General features: G+C 40.0%; 1 protein-coding gene across 1 annotated transcript in view; it reads left to right on the forward strand.

Annotated features, from left to right (window-relative positions):
- COL13A1 (collagen type XIII alpha 1 chain) overlaps positions 1 to 25,073 on the forward strand; it is a 192,153-nt gene that overhangs the window by 80,712 nt on the left and 86,368 nt on the right. The window contains exons 6-10 of the mRNA XM_069981851.1: positions 7,984 to 8,019; positions 13,900 to 13,926; positions 18,426 to 18,476; positions 22,923 to 22,958; positions 24,501 to 24,527. Coding sequence (XP_069837952.1) covers positions 7,984 to 8,019; positions 13,900 to 13,926; positions 18,426 to 18,476; positions 22,923 to 22,958; positions 24,501 to 24,527 — 177 coding nt within the window. The remainder of the gene's footprint in view (positions 1 to 7,983; positions 8,020 to 13,899; positions 13,927 to 18,425; positions 18,477 to 22,922; positions 22,959 to 24,500; positions 24,528 to 25,073) is intronic.

Raw genomic sequence — 25,073 nt, forward strand, 5'->3', positions numbered from 1 at the left:
GTGATCAGTGAGCAAAATTATGGAGGATGTAAGACATGAAAAAATAGCTATCTGTGCACCACATATCGATGGGTGGCCAACTAGGTCTAATTCATTTTTTATATAGGCTTTTAAAAGTCATGAAGTCCTCCATCATTTTGAAGTATTGTTGATCCGTATAGGCTTAAATTGTATTTGCTACACGTTCTTCAAAAAAGCTGATACCGTGTCATAGATAACCCCATTAGAAGGCCAGACACAGTCATATGTCTCACTGACACCTAAGCGTGGTAACAGGTCGTTTCCTTCTCACACCCCTTCTCTGCCAAAACGCCGATAGAGTTTAGAGCACAGTAAGGTTCTGAGACACTACTGAGCGGTTATTATGTTCTAAAACTGTGCTGTCCATTCATGTTCCAAACCTAAATTGTTGGGGTCAGCTATAATTGTGAACCGTGCATTGCCAGTACGACCCAGTGTACAAATGTTGATTCTTGCTAAAGCCTTTGAGTTGAAATCAGGACAATAAACTGAATGACAAGCCTAAAAATATATGACAAACATATGCTTATAAATACATGAAAAAAATTATCTGCATATGTTTTCTATAAACATCATACATTTTAAGCCAACAGAAATTATAGGGAATTTCAATCATACACTATTAAGCATCTAAAACATGCCTGTGGGCTGGAAAATTGTGTAGACAAATGTCATGGGGATGAGTTTTTTTTTCTTCTTCTAAAATACAGTATTTCCTACCTAGCAATTTATTCTGAAATGGTTTCTAAACATCCAGAAGTCAAATGGAAAAGTAAAAGTAATATTATAAAACACAACAAATGTAATTGTTTTATTGCCCAATATTATAGTTTTCTCAAACTACAAATTGTTTAAATAAGTATTTATTTCCCTGTTGTACAGTATATATAGTGCCGACCTATAGTGCTGACCTATTTCACACATTTCTAAAGTAAAGCATTAGGGAATATGCACACAACGGAACCCGGGCAGATTACCTGCCGCAGATTGTGCAGCTCACCCCCACTCGCAGCTGTGTGCATCTCCGCCTGTGCCATAGACTCCATTCTATGGTCAGGCAGAATTTGCCGTCCACCCAAAGAATGAATGGGTTCATTCTTCAGGAAGACAGTAGAATCTGCCTGTGCATAGAATGGAGCTGCGAGCAGGGGCGAGCTGTGGAATCTGTGGCAGGTAATCCGCCCGAGTTCCGTTATGTGCACATTCCCTAATACAGATATTTGTGAGACAGGCAATAAGTAAGCCACACTGTATCTTCCCACACCAGTACCTAGTCTTTTTATTTATAGAGGGAACCCAGATGGCAAAACAAGGCAGAACTTTTTTTTTATTCTTTTAAACGCATAAATGTATATGGCTCATTGAGGGAGGGAAGAGGGAGGATGTGAGCCTGGCATAGATAGATAGATAGATAGATAGATAGATAGATAGATAGATAGATAGATACAGATGTGTAGATAGATATTTTAGTCCAAAATTCATGGGTCAACAGGTTAATTTCCATAGAAACGTGTATATATTTGTCCAGACCAGGAAGCCTCAGCTTACTTTTAGTGTTAGCAGTCAGAATAAAAACTGCAAGATTTTAGAATTATAACATAGAAAGAAAAAAATTGAGAATTAGAAAAAAAATGTAAAAAAAAAAAAATATATATTATATTAAATACATTTACACAATGTAAGTAATAGGGTATTTTCTTAGGATAGATTTGTCTTTAGAATCATTCTGACAACAGGTGATGCACAGCCAAGCAAACTGAAGCTGAACACATCGCTGGTGCTCCAGCTAAAGCTTCCAAATGTACAACTCATTGTTCCTTGGCATGGATCTGTCTGTAATAGCAGATGACCAGTTTGAGTTTCTTTGTTGTCTAAGGGAAACAGGCAATATTCCAGTGAGAAAAAGAGTGCAACAATTGGATTACTGAGCAGTTGGAGAACGTTGCCTATTCACAGGAATCCAGATTCCCGTAGCTCCATGCTGGCAGGCTGGTCAGAATTTGGTGCAAGCAGCTTGAATCAATAAACCCTTCCTGTCCAGAGTTACCAGTTAAGGCTGATGAAAGTTGTATAATGCTTCATTAGTAAACCCTGTGTCTTCTAACACATGTGGATGGGTGTTAGGACAGCAGAATTTATTTTCATGAACCATTCTATGTAAAATGGCAACTGTGGTAGAAGGACACATTTATCAGGACAATGCGCAGTACCACAGAAATCATAGCCGTGGACGGGTTCCAGGAACCTGATAGTGAGGTTTCCTTCCTTCACAATCCCCAAATCTTAATCCTAGAGCACCTCTGACAACCATTTCTACACCTAGTAGAATCATGCCAAAATGAATTTGTACAATACTAAAGGTCAAATTTGTCCCAACCTGCAACTAGATGAGTGTACAGTATCTAATATAGTGGTTTGGCAATGTAGGGATTAGTTTTCATTGTAATCTTGGGATGATACACATCTCTTAGTGATCTTTATAGAAGAGGTGTTAGTGGGATGAATAGAAACTATATTATAATATATAAATCCCTTTAAGTCTTTTCCTTTAAGCACAATATCCTGAGATAACCTTCATATTTAGTGTATATGTGAGGGTAGATACTACAATTCTTACAGACACATAACATCCGCTGTAAAACATGAAGCACGGAGGAGAGAAAACTATGTAGTGGCCCAGATGTAATAAATAGGGGCCTGTATGACAAGGAAGCTGCTGTGTAAGGCAAGCCCCAATGGGACAGAGAGTTCAACAACAAATATATAAGAAGCTGACCTGTCTTTTAAAAATGTTCATAAATGCTCAGAAGAGCAGGCACAAAAAAAAAACAACAAAACAGGAAAACCTTAAGTGTGCCGTTGGCCAGATGTTCTTCAACAGAAGCCGAAGAAAGTTTCAAAGGGATTCCCCTTGATGCCATTTTATTGTTTAGTTTTAGGTTTTGTAATCCATTTATCGCATGTTTATGTTTTCACAGGAGAGTAAACTCTTTGATTACAGGCCAGATTTGGCTTATAAAAGCACCAGAATTTTTTGAGTATCATTGTAGAACATCATAGGATGAAAAATGGGATTTCACATTCTATTCTGAGCCATGAATCATTATTTTGTTGCTACAATTTCATATAACGGTGGCTACAGGCATGCATTTAATTATGAGGGGGAAGCCAGAAAAAATAAAATGACCAAATAAATATATTTAGATAATCACTGGCTGCATCCAGGAGAAGAAAAGAGACACAAAGTAGTAATTTAATGTGGAACATATAATCTTCTCCAATCACTGCAGTGTCTTCTTTCAACTTACTTTAGCTGAAATGAAATCTTTCATGTTTAACCACTTTATCCTTAAGGCAAGCATAGCAATACTGAAGAAAGACACAAAAACATGATTGCCTGCAAATAGCCAGGCACAAGCTGGGCACTGACCGAATGAATAACGTCACTGACCTAAATATCCATTTGTTGCATGTGTTAGTTTCTCCAGTAAGTTGGTTTCCTTTTTACAGCAGTCTTATAGCCTTATAATGAAGTAGTATTAGTGGTGGTAGTAGTAGTAGATGACCATTAACTAGTTTTGGTCAATATAAAAAAAATGAATGAAAACAGGTTTTTTATGGCCTTCTATCCATGTTATGGCGTTAGAGTCTCTCTTGCCTATGTGCAGTGTGTTAAAATAAGTAACCAGTATATATTGACAAATGTACATAAATTGTTTGAACTAAATATAAAAGAATTTTTGATGGGTTGGCAATATGGAATTTTAATGTGAACAGGCTGACTGGTCCCTATACTGCATAACTAGGCTTTACCTTTAGCAATCATCCCAACTGTTGCTCCATATACTCACATACTCCCAGGATTTACAGTAGAGCACAGTAAAACGGCCACAGAAAGCAACAAGAATGACTAGGCAACTGACCATTGCATTATTGGAACTGGAGATGATAGATTGGATGAAGATACAAATGAATGAATTGGAAGGCAGACAAAATTTAAAGCGACTCTGTACTCACAATCTGACCCCCAAACTACTTGTACCGTGAGATAGCTGCTTTTAATCCAAGATCTGCCCTGGGGGCTGTTTGGCAGGTGATGCAGTCATTGTCCTAAAAAACAACTTTTAGGAATACCCCTAGAAGGATTTCTCCTATTCATCACTTGTCTGAACACTGCACATGTGCCTTAACAATCCAGCACATGTGCTGTGTTCAGACAAGGGCTAAATAGGAGAAATCCTGCCCAGAGGCATTCCTAATGGTGAAAAGGGTGGCAAGGAGGGACAGAGAGGCGGTACAAGGTTAGGGCACAGACTCTCTAGGCCAAACCAATTTGACACTGGGCTGCAAGTTTAAAAGTTGTTTTTTAGGACAATGACTGCATCACCCGCCGAACGGACCCCAGGACAGATCTTGGATTAAAAGCAGCTATCTGATAGTACAATTGGTTTGGGGAAGGGGGGGGGAATTGTGGGTGTAGAGTCGCTTCAAGCAGAGGACAACAAGACAAACACAAGAAAGGTCCTAAATAAGGGCCCTATTACGCCAACAGATCATCTGACAGATTTTTTGGAGCCAAAGCCAGGAATGGACTATAAAAAGAGAACAGGTCGTAAAGGAAAGACTGATTTCTCCTCTTTTCAAATCCATTCCTCGCTTTGGTTTAAAAAATCTGTCAGATGATCTGTTGGTATAATAGGGCCCTAAGGGTCCTATTACACAGGCCGATGGGGGCCCGATAATAACAGTAAATGAGTGCTGATCTGCTAGATCAGAGCTAATTTACTGGGACTATTACATGGCCCGATAAACGTTTAACCAGGGCTGCAGGGACATCCTTACCGATGTCCTTGCAGCCCTTGCTAAACTGGCATACGTTACCTAGCCATGGTCCAGGGCTTCTCTTGCGGTCTGCTTTTCCCCGGGTCCAGCGCACTGCAGCTTCAGAGCATCCTGTCTTAACTGACAGGCCGCTCAGCCAATCACTGGCCGCGGCGGTCCTGGCCTGTGATTGGCTAAGCGGCCTGTCAGCTAAGACAAGCCGCTCTGAAGCTGCAGCGCGCGGGACCCAGGGAGAAGAGGAGCAACAGGAGCCCTGGTAATGTAATTATTTTGAAAATTGTCAGCCGCCGGCCACGCACCGCTATTACACGTAGCGGTGGGCGGTAGGTGGCCAACAATTATAAGTCAGAACCTATATCAACTATCATTGGCCGATAATCGTTCCATGTAATAGTACCCTAACTTTTCCAAGATCTTACCCGAAACATACTAACAATGGAAAAAAACTAACATCACTGCCCCCGAAACATCCCTGCAATAGCCCTAGACTAAACTACCTGGAGGAAAGCAACAGAAATGCGCTAAGGCCCAAAAATAACACATTATAAGCTAAAGGCTGACACTCAGAAGAAAAACACATAGAACCAAACTCTATCACTTACAAATAGTAATATCAGGATAGCATGAAAGAGAATAAAAAATAGACAAGGAGCTTATTAAAAAATATAATAGGTAGACAAGTAGACAACTAGGTAAAGGAAATGCTTAGACAAACTTTAAACATGGCATATGCTGTTGTCTGAAAAAACTGCCTAACCCTGGATATTCTAACTAATAAAATACCACCCAAACTATCCAGACCTGGGCAAATTCTGATCTATTGTTCCAACTCTGCAAGGCTACGCAACTGTCTCAAACAGATTAACGATAATTCATAAGAGAGAGTAACAGAAACTTCCCTGCTGTTTGTAACTCATTGGCTAAAGGCCCTATTTCATGGGTCGTTTAGAGGAGCAAACAGGCGCTCTCAGCGCTCGTTTGCTCCTCGTTCCAAGCTCGCTGCCGCCGCTATTCGTCGTGGCAGCAGCGAGTGGGTGAGTGCAGGAGGGGTGGCGGGGAGCTGCAGGGGGGGGGGCTGCCCAGGGGATCGCTGATCGTCTGGGCAGCCCATAGGATATAGCAGCGTCTGCTGCCGATGCTCCTGTTCAACGGAGCGACGGCAGCAGATCGTGGCTGTATCAGTCGCTTGTTTTTCAACATGTTGAAAGACAAGCGACTGCAACGATCAGCCGACATGAACGATGTCGGCTGATCGTTGCACTCTATTCCACGGGACGATTATCGTCTGTAGCGGCCGATATCGGCCGAATACGGACGATAATCGTTCCATGGAATAAGGCCTTAACTCATTGGGTAGTTCAGCAAGAAAAAAAATTTCTTTCAAATTAACTTTTTTACATTTTTTTTTTTTTATCTTTTTATTTTATTTTCCATAAAAAAGATAATACAAATAGTTCTCCTCACAGGGAGTACAAATACCAACAAATCCAAAATATTATAAATAAATATAATAAATAAATTGAAAACGTGTATATTTATTGTGGCTTATAGGGATCAAGCTAGAACATTACATCAAGTGGCATCATCTGTGGATGTCTTGGCTCCATTATTAGCCATTTACACATAACACATACCAGTCTCATTTATGTGACCTACATGACTCATGCTAATATATCTAATCTATAAAATGGTATGCCTTACATTATACATTGATTCTTGTATATTCTTGATGTATAGACAGTGTAACGCTTCTATTTGATTTAATGAAATACTGAATTACCAATATATGTTTGTCCCAGGATTGGTAGGTAAACTTACTATTTATTAGCAATAGAACTTGTATTTTATACCACAGCCCTGAAATGCTCATGTCATACACATAAAAGAGAGGTCATGCTGTGTTTTTTTGTTGGTTATTTCTTTTGTCAAATTGAGTCTGCGCCATCTGTTGCTGAAACCTGGCACCGTCCCATACTGTAGCTCTTCAGAAATAGAGATACTAAAAGCTAGCAATTCCTCTTGTGTTTTCTAAACATGTTTTTATTAAATTTTCAACAGAAGAAAAAACAACACATAATAATTGATGAGGTGAGGGAGGGTGTTAAGGGGAGGGGGAGGGAATAGGGGGGAAGGGTAAATGAGGAGGTGTAGGCAGGGGAGTGTGGCAAAGATTGCCAAGAAGAGAAGTACATCAACCAACGACATGGTGTCACAGTGTTTGAGTGTGGTACTTTCACATTGTCCTCCACCTCTTGCTTCTTCCACTTAAAGACAATGGGTTGAACATATTAAAGGAAACCATTGAGCATGATTGTGCTGATATAGTTCATAGAATCATAGTACAGAGCTACTGTGACACAGGTGGCTCCCCGCCCAGATGACTAGTTGCCGCCTCTCTCCCGGCCTTGTGTGGCAGAATAAAAGTACCTTTTCACCTATATAAATCTACTACTGCAGCCACAGCTGGTACATGCACAATATTATGTTTCTGGGAACTATATCAGCACAATTATGCTGACTGGTTCCCTTTAAGATGGTGCCTAGCAGATAGGCACAAGTCTATCTGTACCATTATTTTTCCACATTGATCTATTTACTCCCTGGTTTCCTCTCTGAACAGTGACCCTGCTGTTGCCATGAAACAGTGCATACACTTTCCCACAATCCTCCTTACTTGCATGTAAACTGACTGCTGGTATTAGTGGGACAGATTAGTTTACATCGATTGAACTGAGCATGAGTGACCCAACCCAGTGGATGCCTGGGGGGCCTTTACCAAGGGCAATAGGTTATCAAACAAAGCAGCATATGGGGGATTAGTGACACTATCTTTCAAAAGATATATATAAAGAAATGTTTGTACATTGACGATATGTTTTAACTTAATACATCACTATTGAATAGTTTACTTTGGGACACCACCCCTTTAAATAACTTATAACTATTGCCAATTTATTAAAGCACCATGTTATTATCCTTTACACCATGTTATGTTCTATACACAAAGTAGTGTAAAGCATTACACTTTAACTACACAAGGTCACCCACATATACTCTGTAAAGCACTTTTGATAGTCCAGAATCTATGCTAAAGTTCCATTGATTTCCATTGATTGTCAGGGAGATAAAGGTGGTCTTGGGATGCCAGGGCGGATGGTGAGTGTTATTTTTCACTTTTTTGCGTGCGTTAAAGCTTTTTAGCTGTGGAACAAATTGAAGACATGTAAGGGAGGGCTGGCAATGTATGGCCTTGGGGGATATAGTAAGTGGTGCATCCTTTAACAGGTTTACAGTAGTTTACTTTTAAGGCAAGGAATGTGGAGCTAGTAGCCCATACTGAGCCGGGAGTAATGTCTTGCATGGAGGATTATCATGGCTCTACTTATTTCTTAGTCTTAAAGAAATATCGATGACTGATTGTGGCTTTGAGCCATACAACTGTATATCAATAATGATACTATACACAGTCATTGTTCAAATCTTACTATAGATTGAAGCCTTAGTGTTCTACACACATCCGGAGGACTACAGCTACCAAGGGAATTTGCCCTGATGCTCCCTTGCCAGCCCTTTCTTGTCTTTATTATGCATGTGGCTAGTGCTATTATTCAGTGTTGGTTGTGGCTCTTGGAATTTCACTTGAATAATGCTGCCATCCAAAGCTTAAGCAATACATATCACTCTTTGAAATAAAACATTGTAAAATGTTGACATTTTTACATGACTAGTCATTGTAAATGTAACACTCATGTAAGCTGGCGGTTTGAAGCTTGCTGTTTTTCCTTAACAGCATGTAATATATGTCCACGAGTAAGGCAACCTGCTGAACTGCATTAAGGTTAATTTACTGGTCTGAATCCCGCAGTCACAACGAGGAAATTGAGACCCATATCGAAATCCCTTTTCTTCCTTGGGAACAAGGGAATACATGTTGACTTTTCCTTATTACTGGTGTCGTGAACTTTTATAGAGAGTTAGAGATATAGACAGAGATTGGGGATCCCACTGCTAAAGAAAGCAGATTGATTTCCTTCTTAACATGAGAAAATTAATGTGAAGAATTTGTTAGTTTTTCCAACCAGTCATTAAATTTATATTTATACGAGAACAGTTTCCTTTTCTTCATCAGATAAACCATTAGATTCTGTATTCGGCAGCAAAATGATACTTTGTTTTAAGATATATATTTTAAGCTTCTGGGAGTAAAACTATTAAAACCGTAAGAGTAAATTATTACATTGCATGAATCATCCCATAGGGCAGGGGTGTCAAACTCAAATACACAGTGGGCCAAAATAAAAAAATTAAACAAAGTCGCGAGCCAACCTTGATAATTATTGAAGCGCGAATCCTGGCACTGTCAGTGGTGTGTGTCTCCCAGCGCTGTGCACTGTGATAAATGACATAATACATTGGTATGATTAAACCCCAAGTCCTCCCCAATAGTCTCCTACAGTAGCCAGCCCTCCCTAATAGTCTCATAGAGTAGCCAACTCTTCCCTGTAGTCTCATATAGTAACCAGCCCTCCCCCATAGTCTCATATAGTAGCCAGCCCTCCTCATAGTCTCTTATATAGTAGCAGCCCTCCCCCATAGTCTCTTATATAGTAGCCAACCCCCCCATAGTCTCTTATATAGTAGCCGGCCCTCCCCAATAGTCTCATATAGTAGCCAGCCCCCCATAGTCTCTTATATAGTAGCCAGCCCTCCCCTGTAGTCTCATATAGTAGCCAGCCCCCCCCCATAGTCTCTTATATAGTAGGCAGCCCTCCCCTATAGTCTCAAATAGTAGTCAGCCCTCGCTTATAGTCTCTTAGATAGTAGCCAGTCCACCCCAGTAGTCTCATATAGTAGCCAGCTCTCCCCGTAGTCTCTTATATCGTAGCCAGCCTTCCCCTATAGTCTGTTATATAGTAGACAGCCCTCCCCAGTAGTCTCATATAGTAGCTAGCCTTCACAATAGTGCCTAAATAGTAGCAAACCCTCTCCAGTAGTCTCATATATTAGCCAGCCCTTCCCATAGTTTAGTTTATAGTAGCCTTTGCGGGCCAGATGTAATTCAAACTCTGAATTGCCTGGCGGGCCAAAAGTAATGTCGCCCGCGGGCCAGAGTTTGACGTGACTGCCATAGGGTGTCTTGATCATGGATGGAATATGTGCCAATTCTCATCTCTCTAAAAAGATCCATTGATGAGACAGTTTATAAGTAAAGCTACAAATTTCACTGTAACTTATTGCTGGAGACAAAGCATGGCCCCTTATATAGGCCTTTTGGGGCCCACACAAACCAATTTTCACACTAATAATCTCCTCAAGATGTGTTTCAGCATCTAAAACTGGCCATAAATGTATTGCTTATTGTTACTGATCCAAGTGAATTAAGAAACATTAGTGATGACCATTGACCATGAACATTACAATAATTTGACATGTAAACTAACTCTACTCCAGAAAGAACATGGGCGCCTCCTGTGGGATGTTTCATGCACAGTTTTCCATGAGTTAAAGCCAGAAGTCAGCCTAGAAGAAGGAGAAATATAAGTTCTTCCTTTAAACAGAAACTGCCACATTAATCTCTATGTAAAAGATCTTAATAGATGACCATTATGTCAATCCCTATTGTCTTAAGGAAGCACTCAGATATTTTTTCCCTTAAAGCTATTTTTCCCTAGAAAACTATTCTGCTAGTACATATCACTAGGATGCTATTACCATTTTCCTTTTTTTCTTTTTTATGACTCTTGGTCTTATAGATTTTATAGATTTTTTTAGGCTATGTTCACACTACGTAAAACTACGGCCGTAGTTCTCGCCGCAGAGCTACGGCCATAGTTTTGCGGAGTTGAACATAGCCTTGTGTGCAATTGGATCCCAGCCGGAGCGTACACACATCGTATACGCTCCGGCCGGGATCTGTGCAGCGCCGGAAAAAACTGACAGGTCAGTTTTCTACAGCCAGAATTCAGTGAATTCCGGCCGCAGAAAGACCTGTCAGTTCACACAGTGAAGCGAGCGGCTCCGGCCGCTCGCTTCACTGTGTGCTATGGTAAGCTCTGATGCAGGTGTGCTCTGATGCGGGCGTGCGCTGATGCGCCCACATCAGAGCTCCGCGGCCGGAAAGATCACTCGGCCAGGAGATGATACCATGATCCACATGATACCATGTGTGAATATAGCCCTAAAGTGTAACAAGAAAACAGTAAAAAAAGAAATAAAAAAAATAGTAGTACAGCCATTATTCAGTATGAGGAGAAAACAGAAGAACTGGAGAGAACAAAAAGAAGCACAATAATGGAACATACAGAAAATGCAGAGCATTATCCTCATAGGTACACTAACAAGATATACAGAAGGCCATGAAGAATCAACTGTGAATCAGAGCTATATTGGAAAAAAAATTATAGGGACGATTAGACAAAAGAAATGAAAGAAAGTGAAAGACAAGGGAAAGTCTCCTATATATAGGCTATGTTCCGACGCTGTAAGAGCCCGGTTGTTCCGTGACCCTGCCAGTTCACGGAACGGCTGGTCTCAGAAAAGATCATCCCTGCTGGTACTGCAGTCTGATCTTTAGCGCCATTGAGTTCTGATGCAGGCACACCCATGCAGGCCCACATCAGAACTCCTCATTGACATGTCAGTTTCTCGTGGCGCCACTAGGAATCCCGGCCAGAGTGTATGCCATGTGTATACACTCCGGATGGAATTCCCTCAGCCTTCAGCACAATGTAAGTTCCACGGTTACTGCGGAACTTACTCCGTGTGAACAGTGGCCACCATTGAGTGTCTTTGCTACATGAGGGAGAACTAAGGAAGACTGTCTTATAATGGCTGAAACTATGCATTTGGGGTAAGTATATAAAACAGCATTTCTGACTGGTCTGTCAGTTGTCACTAAAATATTGGACCATAGGTTGTAGAAAGGGTCATCATGTCCCAAAGTGTCCCACTTTCTGCACTGTAGTGACAGTGGTACAGCTTCTTGTAACCAGGTATGTGGATGCAAGTGGGGGCATTTCCTTGGACCGAAAAAGAAAGTGTTACAAAGATGGCTGCCAATACTAATATTGAACCAAACGTGGTAATGGTAAAAAATGCTAAAAACCGGGATTATCTAAACCAAGACATACTAGGGATAACCTGAGAAGAAGAAAAAAAACACATTGCTTCTTTAGGGTGCATTCACACGTACAGGATCCACAGCAGATCTGCATCGGATCCGCACCAGATTTGATGGTGCAGATTTGATGCTGTGTTCAGTTATTCAGAACAAGTCTGCTGCACATCTTCTGCGGATCCGCAGCAGAAAATCCGATGCGATGCGGTGTGTGTAAAGCTACCCTTAAAGAGCTTTAAAGTGTAACCATTATACCCCAAGAGACAATAGACATATTTAGTGCTGCCATATAGCAACTCTGAAACAGGGTTGTTGCCCCTACTCAGTACAAAGTACAATTTTTTCAAAATATTTTTCATATATAGATTGATATATCTTCATGTACAACACTCTGCCAAGAACATTCATCATCCAGATAAATATCTTTACTTCTATGGCCAGCATGAAAACTACAAGCTTGTATTTGTTTGCCACGTACTATCCAGGCCTTTGATTGCTTGTCCATGCCTTATATTTTGGATGGCTCCCTGCCTTATCGTGTGGCTATGTGTATAATGTGCATGAAATTATTTGTTAGCAATAAGTGATGTGCGACAGTGGCATGCATGCAAAATTGCATTTGCTCCTCCGTTACCCATGCAGTAATCATCCAGTTCATATCCATCTTAAAGTGGTCTAAAAAGTTGAGTTGACTGTGGTGGAAATAATCCAAAAATTCAAACTTAGACTAGACAGTCTAAGACTGCACTAGATAACAGTGGGTCAGACTGTTTGAAAACCTGGCACATCTTTAGACAGTCTAGGCTAAAGGCCCTATTCCATGGAGCGATTATCGACCATATTCAGCCGATATCGGCCATTACGGTCGATAATCGCCCGTGGTAAGGAGGCAACGATCAGCCGACATCGTTAATGGGTTGCCATCAACCATCAGCCATCAACCGGGCAGCCCCCCCTGCAGCTTCCCCCGGCCCTCCCTGGACTCACCCGCTTACTGCAGCCATGTGGAATAGCGGCAGCAGCGAGCGGGGAACGAGGAGTCGGGCAGTGGAATACGGCCTTAAGTTTGCACCATCTATCGGCTGGTTTTGTTTTGCTCCAAACGTGTAGGTGACCCCCTCCTTCATAAACTTACACCATTTCCCTATAAGCGATGCTCCAAAAAAGCCTCCTGCTCAGGATACACCTTTAATTTTGGAATATTACTTTAAGAGCCATCAATTATTTTCTGGTTAATGCTGTTAAATTGGAGGTGGGGGGATGTGGATACCAGTATTCAAACTACAGTTTACCTAAATATTTGTTGCTGCAAAGCTATTTGTTTCTTCAAATTTTAAATGATGTTTTTTATTTTTTTAAATCTCTATTTTGTTGTTGTCAAAAGTGTACTCACTAAATATATACAGCCTAACACTACTTGGTAGCTGACCAGTTGACTAAAAATAAGGCATTGTAAAACTCCATTCCATCCATTGTTCTGTAGACTCTGTCACTGTGCTGTTGCCAGCATCACGTCAGGATGACGTAGACTTTGGCAATGGCCGCTGGCCTGTCAGCTATTGGTTAATTGTCAGTAATTACTCCTCTAAGTACAGCTAATCCCCTCACCTGCATTAAATCACTTTAAGTTGATAAACATTTTTATTTTTTCATAAAGAACAGATGAGTCTTTTGCATGTGAGGTTTTATGTAATGAATACAAGGAATAGGTCACAAGATATAATGCCAGAAGCTGAGTGATCAGGGGTCACATCTGTATCCCACATTGCTGTGTTGTATATCCTCAGTAAGGTTGTTGATGATGCACATGCTAACAATGGTACAGTCTCTGTGAAGCTCACCTGTCTTTCTTTCTACTTCTCTTCCATTTTACCATCCTGCCTTATTACATGGGACTCTGGCTGATGTAAATGATCCAGGGATTAAAGGGTCATCAAGGAGAGAAGGTGAGTCAGCTCCGCCTTTCCACAAAATACCCTCTAACCACATGTTTAGCCATCTGGAAACTGTTTACATGAAGCAAGAACAACAAAATGACTCCTCTTTTGAGTTTCAGCCTCCCCACGTCCATGTCTGTAGATAAAAGCCTCGGGTGCACGTAATAACTCCCATCCTAAACACTGTGCTATTTAGGATTCATTACAACACTTAATGCTTGGTACCCATAGACCATCTTGGCGCTAGCAACCACATGGCCAAGTGTTTGCCTGTGTTGAAATTGTAACCTCGTAAATACCCACAGAAGTGATGAAAACTTTATACTGACCAGAAATCTTTACCACAAAGCCCATATGTAAGTGTTCTTATAAACTGGAAACACTATTCTATTGGACCTGAAAACAGACAACATTTTGTGAAAACCCTGTAAATGTATTCATTTCTGTTAGCTAAGCTGAAAAGCACAAGTGTTGGGGAAACACTGTGTAATCTGTAATCACTTTACGCCGACAATGACTTGCTGGAGGCAAATAGGAACTGAGGCGGAATGCTAGCTTCAATAAAACAACTGACAATAAAAATAGAATTCATTGGCTCATCAGCCAATAACTGCTCACTAGTATTCCCCATGCAATATCAATTCTGGGGAACTTTGCATTGTGGCCTTCCACTATTATATCTCTTGTGTAAATATGTGTACAACTGGATGTTACCATTGCCCTTGTATTCCTACACCACACCAGTCAGTGGAGACAATGGGAGACATTTATTCAGGAGTCTAATATATGTGACTATTCTAATGTAGGTTGGTGTTTATTTGGTGTCTATGGCTCCCGGCACCCTGACATCTCACTCAGCCAATCAGTGTACTGTCCCACCGCAGCCACTGTTTTGCTAAGTGGGATGCCAGTAAGCCGAAAAAGTAGGCCAGAGCGCAGACGGGTAATGTATTAACTGGTCAGCAGTTGGTTAAGGGGGCAGGGGCTATATTTTCGTAGTGCCATAGGGAATGACAGCACAAAGTACCACAGTGGATTGTGGATGTAAAGGCACCCTTAAAGTTAAGATTTCATAAGGAATCCAAGTATTAAAAGATTGGACTAGCTATAAAATGGAGGACAAACAAAGCTATTTGCATAATAGTTGTGGTTTAGTTTTAATAGCCAGCTTCCATATATTTGCCAGAAGACACAATATTCATAAACTCTATGCGGGGTCTAGAATAATCCTCTGATACCTATTTAGGTGGCAACATAGATAGGACAGGTTGTATGTTAACTGCCTTACTCTACTTTATCTGTGTATTACATTTATATTATAAGAGGTGCCCCACTTATATATGGGAAAAACCTATTCATACAGTGGAATTTTTGCTGTTTTAAGGGAACATGATATCACTTCTTTTATGTTACCTTAATGACCCGTCATTGGGGCAGTCCCAAGCAGTCACCAGTCTTGTTTAATAGATTTCTTCTTCTTTGGGTATGAGAAGATCTATAAACCAAGGCTGGTAGGGCGAGTGGAAGGTACCAGGCACCATCACGATGGCTGATCATTTAGGCAGCATGGCAGTGATAACAGGTTCCCTTTAAGTGTAAGTATGTTACTTATATGTTGTCAGTTTATTCTGTACACATGCAGTAGTGAAATTGGTTGTATTATTTTGGGGGAAAATCTTGAGGCAAATAGTATAAATAAGCAGCGTAAAGAGCCTTCTCGTTGATAAGTGACCTAAACTAATACGTGTGAGTGATGACTACACATCCATGAGCACATGTCTATTCTCATTACATTATTCAGCGAAACATCATAGTATTGTGGTACAGCTGTCTCTCTAGTCAGATATGATATGTAACCAAACTGAATCATTCTGTGTTCCTGGAAAGGAAGGTTATTTTGGAGAAAGGAACATAGCCCCGGCCACTCTCTTACTGGCATGGATGAATGTCACTGAACACTAACATGTGTTGACACATTTAGGAAATGGTAAACAGTCTACAAACATGTAAATGTTTTTTGGTTTTCATTGAAAGGACTTGGCTTAGAGTTATTGTGCAGCTGTATCTTCCAACTACCAGATCTGGCTATATATAAACTTACATCCTTACTTAGAGGTCAATTAAGCCTACAAATGACTTCTCTCTTGTATAACAAACGCAATAAGCACCATATTAAATATACATTGACCCATTGGTGCTCATGTAGATGAAGGTCTAGCTAGGGGCAGAACACTAATTCTACAGTACCCTTATAAGCTAGTAGAACATACAGACAAATTGCTTTGAATAACATGGCTGGATACAGTAGTGTACTAAAGTTTAGTCTTGCCATTCAACATAATTTTCTTGATAAAATCTATACAACTGTAAACGGTTTGTCTGCTTATATAGCACCTACATCACCAGCGGCATTGTACAGAGATGATCACTCACATCAGTCCTTGTCCCTAGTGGGCGTTAAAATCTAAACTCCGTACCTAAGACATTCACACTAGAGCTAATAAGCATGTCAGAGGTAACCTTAACAAACAGACAAACAATATCCAAACTCTATGCAGGTGTTTCTGTTGGTTGGATTTTACCATCAAACACCAGTAATACAAGACAACCTCAAGAGCTGTTACCCTACATGCAATATACAGGCCAACAACACTTCTCACTGACCCTCCAAAGGCGGTCTCCTCTCACACACTCTCTCGTACGGCAGGTGCAGCACAGCACCGAATTCACACACACCTCAGTTAGCTTTAGGCTCTCCCTTGGTGTAAACTAACATCTGCACTCTATATAGTTTTCATCACAAAGTAGCCTTTTCTTTCTGTTCCGCAGCCTATTGCATTATTGCCTCCTGATTCTTAGAACAAGAGGGGCACCTAGTGGCAACTCCTGTATGTAGAACTGCATACAATCAACATAGATCATATATACAGCACACACAGCTATATGCACAGATTAATAGACCATTGAGCAGTCCATCAGCTTATAAATCTACAACCCTTGGAATGAAAGTGTATCCTCCTGTCTACAGGACTAGTAGAGACAGGATGTACTAGAAAAGCAAAAGGGAGTTTACCACGGATATAAGGAATAAACATAGAGCGCCATAAAGACAATCCACAGTTATCACCATGAGTGGAGATAGTTCCTCTTAGTTGCTTGACCCCATAGCAGCTGCTAATCTTGCTATTCTGGTGGTTGCACACATGGAGCTGGTATATAGGGTATATAGGGAGTAGGGACACTTTGCTCTGAGCTGATTCTCTTTTGGAAAGTAAAGGACTCATGTAATGTCAATGTACAGAGGTTCTCTACTGTCTATGTCTATATGTAGATGTAGCTCATGTTCAACCATAAGATTATTAAAACACTGTTATTGAACTTTATATGTAGACTAAATCTAAATAAAACCAATGATCCATGTAATTAGTAATGTAAAAGAAAATTGCATTTACGATAAACTGGTTTCTCCTAATCCTGTGCCTTTAGTGTGTTCAGATCCAGACTTTTATTGCTTGCACTTCATTCTAAAGCAGTATGGTTTGTCTTAGATGATAAATCTGTGAAACCACATCCTGATGATGTCTTCCCTGCTCAGTCTATGGAATGCTTCCCTTTATATACAGCCAGTTCTGTTTTCAGGTTTCTAAGTGCCAGAATGAAAATGTATGAGAGATTACAGATGTGACCCCTGTCATTGACTGCCATTGAGCAAGCATTAGCTTACATCCCATGGAAATACTGTCAGATGTTCAGATTGACTGTGATAGTTTGTATTGTGCACATGTTGCCACGGGGTCTATGAAAGAATCTGTGTTCTCTGCTAGTTTAGCATTGTCACCCAATCATACGGACATTCCGTGCGATGCTCTACAAACCTTCTGGGGCTCTTTCCATTGGAGTGCAGATAAATGGTATAGCACATCATAGGTCTTATTTGTTAGTATGATAGTAAATTCTTGCCAAAAGAACACTGTTAAGGGGACATTATACTGAGCCAATATAATGGCTGTAGACTGAAATATTGCTAGTTATCTGTAGTCTAAAGAGATATGCAGCTTTGCATCGGGTTTGTGTTTTGTTCATGAAAAAAATTTGGTGGTTGCCTCAAAGACTAATAGAGCCTTAGTCTGTCGATGGATGTGCGGAGGTGCAGGGCAACAGCAAGGAATTTTTCAGCCTTTCTATAAGACTTTTCACACTTGTAAATGGAGCACAGCCTTACTAATATTGTATCATGGAAAGTTTCTCATTCACTAGATTAGGTGAACTGGATGCTACATAAAATCTATTAGTATATATTCAAGGCCACTTATTACAATGGTCTTTCACATGTTCATTTTCTTAAAGAGAGAAAACTAATCTCATGAAAACCAAGTCACAATCTTAATTACTCTGTGTTTTCTCCCTGTATCTACTTATTACTATTCTCTGCCCTCTTTATGTTACTTGACTGTCTGCTCTTCTGTGTTGTCTCATTCCTATTCTTTCTGTCTGCTGTCTTTCTGCAGGGAGCCCCAGGGGAACTGGGCATGTCTGTTATAGGACCCCGTGGCCCTCCTGTAAGTCTCTAGGTTCTGCAAAGCATTACTACACCAAGCACCAACAAGAGTTTTCTCATTTGCAATTCTTTATCAGTAATTGGCATGCTTCTAATTTCCGTATATAGTTCAAATGCTTGAAAAGGGGACCAGTAGAGTCCTGTAATGCAACATCTTCTCTCCGCTTTCTCTATAAAGTTGTACTCCTAACATAACTTGAAGTGAATCTGTTTCTTCTATATCATGCTAAAATCTGCAGACATGGCTGATAGGAAGACAAGCCAAAATGTACCTGTCTCTGACTAAAAGTCTGAACAGTTAAGAAATTAACAGCATGCATGCCTCCCCAGCCCATACCCCAACCCCCCCATCCCCCCCCCCCCCCCCCCCCCCCCCCCCCCCCCCCCCCCCGGTACCACACTTCCCTAACCTGCATGATTGATGTACAGGGTTTGGCTTTGAGCAGTGACCCTTGTATATGACCCATGTAGAACATGGAGGGGTGGAGGAGGGAGAGGTCATGAATGCTGCAGCTCAGCAAAGCCTCTTAAACTCAAACATAGTAAGAAAACATGATTTTATTACTTAATAAACAGCTTTAGTCAGTTTTATATCAGTATTTGTAAGCCAAAATTAGGAGTAGAGCAAAGACAAAGAAAAAAATTATAGTGGAATTAATTGCACATACTTTATTTTTCGGACCCACTGCTCATCTTTGCTTATAAATACTGATGCACTACAGCCATATGAAAGAGTCCCTATACTCTAAACAAGGTGCGAGTGGTTGTTCCTGTGAGGTGCATTGATCTACCCAAATCTGCAATCACATAAAAAAGACAAGGAAAACAGTATAAGATCCGGCACTACTGAACCCAGAGGTAATATCTATACCTGCAAATCGGTAGCTTGGACACTGCTGAAACGCTTACGTGGTGCTCGCATCTAAAACCATACATAAATCCAGCACATTAATGAGAACAAAGAGACGACCATTCACCAAGTAGCTTGAAGTCTTTTCTTTATCCCATAACTTGGTTCAAAACAAAACCTGCTGGGAGAGGGAGCATGGTCTCAGCGTCCACCGCGATGCATGTTTCGTGTTGCCATAACACTTTGTCAAGCTGAAGTTCAGTTTGACAAAGTGTTACTGCAACACGAAACGTGCGTTGCGGTGGACCCTGAGACCATGCTCCCTCTCCCAGCAGGTTTTGTTATGAACGAAGTTATGGAATAAAGAAAAGACTTCACGCTACTTGGTAAGTGCTCGTTTCTTTGTTCTCATGAGCCAGTTCTATTGGAATCATGAAATCCTACGTCATCATGGAATCACAAGTAGGAGTCTCAGACAGCCAGACTAGAGACAACATCTGGTTTTGAAATAGTGTTACATGTGTAGTAATACAAGATGTCTAATCCCACCCTTCCTAATAACTTCATTCAAGGTGTTAAACTTTGTGGGGTCTGAGGGGGTGGTGCATGAAAACGAGTTTCAAAGATTGTTTCTCCTTAATACAAATAACCATCCACATCAATGCCCACATCCCAATTGTAACTATTTAACAAGTAACAAATATGCCGGAGTTGGTGTGGACTGGTTTTGGGATTAATGCAAAATCCACTAGACAAAGCTAACTGTCCGAGTGCAAGGAAGGAAGTTTTGTCAAGGGCAACAGTGGTCCATAGGAACTTCAGAAGTTGGGCTTTTAAGAGCTAGCCCTCCATACAGGATACAACACATTAAACATGCAGTATAAGGACTTATCAATATATTTTGTCGTAATGTTAGACTTATATCTTTAATCGTGCTTAGTAAGGAGTCTTATGTATAATGCTTTCCATAGTGCTCCTTAGACATAATATCTAACTTGAAATCACAAAATATGCGTTCCATAATTGGATCGGGCTGTTCTCTCTTGGAGATGTGACAGAAAATACAACTGCCTCAAGGGCAAGACACAAGACCATTAAGATATTAGTTTGCAAACCTGTGTGAATAATGCTTGTATTGTGAACAGTCGGCAGCAAATCCCAGAGGAAGCCCTCCACACTTTCAGGCCTGTTAGTGAAGCTTCCGTGCAGTTGAACCTAAGGACAATAAGTTGTTCCATGCTTTATTAAGGCATGCACTTTCTACCTAAGCAGGAAAATAAGAATAGTTTACAGTTCTTCCCTGGCTTCCTCCAGTGCCGTGGGTCTTGCAAACATGATCATTTAGCATATTTTGTGTAGGAACCATCAGATCTTTATTTATTATGTGATTTACTGTATGTCAGTTTAGAATAGAATAGAAATTATATTGGTAGTAAATTGAAGATTTATATGTTGTTTTTGGCTGCAGGCCAGCCTGGACCAGCAGCTATTAATTTTATTTAGATATCAGTATGTACTCAGGGAGGTTAATACAGTATAAATACATCAGACCTAGTAGATACAGTATATCATATTGAAATTCTGTTTTAGATATATGGTTGACTATATAGTAATTTTCTGTGACTCATTATTTGGAAAAATCAGTTTTCGGGAATCTCTGAAAAGAGGGTTTAGATGAGTGTAAATGCTAACAGGAGAAAATGGCTTAAGATACTCTGAAACGCAGATGAAGTCATACTTTAAGTAAGAAGCTCAAAGGAACAAGCATACTGTGCTGTCATTATCACAACATGGAACTCATGAAGAACTAGGGCAAATCTAGTCAAAATTGGGTCCAGGTTTTTTTTTTCTCCTTGTATTTATTAACAGTAGAGCCTTGAATCCTTCTTGAGGGAGTCCTGAAAATAGGGATAATGACATATAATACATGGAAGACTCAAATAGCTTCAGTAAACATCCTTAAAGGGGTTGACTGGTTTAGAAAGCCATTCTTGAACACTTTACTAGGGGATTCTGAGTTTATTTAAAGGGGATTCCTCACCTATTATCAAAAAAAAAGAAAGAGGGAATATAAGTATATAAGAATATAAGAGTACATGGAAAACATTTTGTTGTACATGGATAGCACATTGATTTCAATGGGAGTTTAGTATGAGAACTTTGGTGGCACTGCAGTAAAATGAAATGCTTGCTGCAAGGATGACTATGCTGCTCTGTTTAATCAATGTGGGGCTGCCAGAGAGAATACAGGGGTGGGAAAAAATAACTAGAGCCCCCTTATTATTACATAGCCAAGTCAAACTGTTCCTGACACATGTCCAAAGATGAGCGATCCAGATTAGTTTAGCTTTGTACGAAGCAAAACTGATCTTCACTCCTATCCCTCAGGCTGCCGGCTAAGTGCTGAGGAAAAAGCCCTGAAAATGCCTGGAAAACATGGATAGAGCAAGAGCTCTAAAACAAATCTGGTTTGCTCATAGTGATGCCTCTTTTTCTGTCATGTAGCTTATTGATAAACTTTCTGCTGGTTTTAAATGTGTTAATTTGCTTTAGAGGTGATGTTGGCGTATGCCTAGTAGTGGCACCTTTGAACCTGGTAGGGCCAAACTGTGCCGTGCTGGTGTTGAGGTCTATTGTTTTCTAGTAAGGACAAGCAAAAAATCTGCAGGGAGAAGTAGTTGTGGTTGAGAGTCAAAGCTTGAGCCGAGGGACAGAAGTTTAGTCAACTGTTCTCCCCAGACAGGAACACTCTAGACCCCTTTTCTCATGTTTGATGTTGGTCCCAGCAGTCAGATCATCACCAGTTTATCATTTACATAGAAATGATAAAGGGAAACCCCCTTTAAGTTGTCAATAGAAACTATTATATGGAATGGAGTTTGGTATTGGAATGTTTGCCAAGTACATAGAAGGATCCTCCTCCCCGTGATTTGATCTCCCACCATTTGCCTTGAATTCAGCATTTAAGAGCAGTTAATGCATGACAAATGGTTCTAATGAGGATTACTAACAGAAATGTATACACAGCCTGTGAGCCATTAGCCCTGTCTTCTTCATGGGGGATGCTGCTAGTGTTTACTGCAGTCCATGGAATAAAGGTTAACAACAGTAACAATAATAAATAGATTCGGCAAGTAATCAGGCTGACGGCATTTTAATAACTATTGGACAGAATGTTTACTCAGAAAGAACACCCCATCCACAGAAAGAGATGTGTAACATACGTAAAATGCTGCAAATGACCACAATTTATATTAGTAGTGTAGATGTATTTATTTTACAATTGTTTTAACATATCCTTATCATGATGTGTTCGTATTAATTTTCGGAGATACAGTATAAACATATACTGTATACCAGAGAGGAATGAGGAGATTTCAGCTGTAAATGTCACAGAATTGTGAATGCTGCTCTGGACCATATTACAGGGGGTAATAGTAATGCTTTGTATATATAACAGTTAGCTTTTCTAAATATCAGCTCGGCATCAAATCTGTAAAATTTATGAACCTATGATTCAATCAAAGACAAAATTTACAAGGTGTAATGTAATTCAGTTGGATTGGATATAGCCTAATATCTCACTTCTATTTACAGGGCCAGCCTGGAACAAGAGGTTTTCCTGGATTCCCCGTAAGTTATTACTTAAGTCAGAATTAATACAATAAAACAAATTAGACATTTTTTTTTTATGACTTAAATCAACTATCACTAAGGGGTTAAAGTGCATTTAAGGCCTCTGAGGTATGAGCAAGCTATAAATACTGAATACAGAAATGACATCTTCAGGATATCTTTTCAAATTTATTAATATTAACTAATAAATGATTGACATTTCCCATGTTATAACGGCACAAACATGAAGCTGATGTGACTTCTTAATTTTTCAAGGAAATATTGTGCAGTAGGAACATATCTTATTTCACACATGGCAACAGATTCAATACTTGCTCAAGTTTTCTAACCTCGAGTGGTTGATATGAACAGCATTAGCGTTTTATATGTATTTTTACATAACTCTACATAACTCCTGATAGATTCATTGTTATGATTGCATGGTTGCATTGAGAGAGAAAAAATTAAGCCAACTTTATTTGCTTGAGGTAACACCTTAATGTGCTGGCCATTGGTTTCACCATTTTCATTGAGAATGATCACAGTTTAATACATTACTTAAGTAACTGAATGTGTTATTTCATTCTTATGCTCTTTAATTTATTTATTTGTTGTGTTTTTTATGTATTACTCATTGCTAAGCTTTAAAAATCTCATTAAAAAGAGTTTTATTTTAACCTATTGCTACCACAAGATACAACTGTACACCAACAGTATGTAGTTTTACCCTGTTGCTGCTGAAAAAGCAGTGTACAGTACTTCTGTATACAGGCTTTTTTTGTGGGGGAAAAAAACTATATACAGATGAAGGTGATATACCTTAGATGACACTTATACATAAGCCCCCACTGACTGACTGAAGCCTAAAGACTGCCTCTGTTGAGTTGGCATAAGTTGGTATTCCTTTTATCTGTTGTATGGAATGTTGCTATGCTATTCCTCACAATGGCAACCCACCAAAGGCTGCATGCCACTGATGTACATTGCAAATGCATGACTGTGACCAGACTTGTGATTTTTTATTTCTTCCAACAATGAAACTCAGTGGCAACAGAAGTCACCCCAGTGTGTTCTGTTGCATGCTGTCGGAGCAGTATGTTTTTTGCAGTAAAAAAAAAAACATATAACTCAACCCTATGACAAGTTTAGAAAAGAAAACAGTTGCTTTTTCAAAATTAGTGGCACATTTGTGAATGGCTGAGTTACGATTGCAGTTTTTCAGTAGTTGTACAATACAATACCAATACCAGACAACAAATCCTATGGACAAGAATAGCACTGTTTCTTGAAAAAAAACCAAAAAAAAAACTCTATTTTGTAATTCTGACAAGCCCTTTAAATGTAATGTATTAAAACTGTTATCTTGTAATTCCAATGGTAATGTCATTGGCACTTTGTTCAGCACAGGTTATGAGTTCATGAATGTGGTTGTTTTTGGGTTAATATTCAGCAATAATGCTTATGTGACATCTTCTGGGTACACAGAACAACTCCCATGTATATGGCACATAAATGGTGAGATTGTTAAGTGTTCATACTTATCTTTTATTTGTATTTCAGGGCCCAATAGGATTAGACGGCAAGCCTGTAAGTGACTAACTGCTTAGCTAGTATATGGAGAATCTGATACTAGTCATTTGGGGCAGCAATAGCCCTAGTTTGTGGGAAATCCTTTTCCCAAACTTCCCACCTTTCTACAGTAACTTTTATGATGGAAATATACCCCCAAGGTTATTGCTGCAAGTATTGGGTATCCAAAAAATGTCACTTGTGTAATGGGGTCGCTTAGTGAGTATGAAATTCCTCTCTAGAATTAGCACCATGACTGTGGCATCTTGTGTTCTCCGAGTTGTTTGTTGAGAACAATTCTAACCATCTTGCATAGCAGAGTCGGAACCATTTGCATGGCTGCTTCTAGGCAGACCAGGTCTCGTCTTGCAGTATTATATATGGTGTACTAATGTTTTTGCATCTTAATGCTTGACACTTTGCATGGAGTTAGAAATGATGCATACAAAAGAGAAACATTTCATCTAACACCTCCTGGGTACATGGCAGGTCAGTCCTGGTCAATATTTATTGCCCTTCTTGTGATGTTAACAAAGCATTTTATACCTTTTGTGCAGCTCTCAG

The sequence above is a fragment of the Dendropsophus ebraccatus genome, chromosome 8 (genome assembly GCF_027789765.1).
Source record: "Dendropsophus ebraccatus isolate aDenEbr1 chromosome 8, aDenEbr1.pat, whole genome shotgun sequence".
Classification (NCBI taxonomy): Eukaryota; Metazoa; Chordata; class Amphibia; order Anura; family Hylidae; genus Dendropsophus; species Dendropsophus ebraccatus.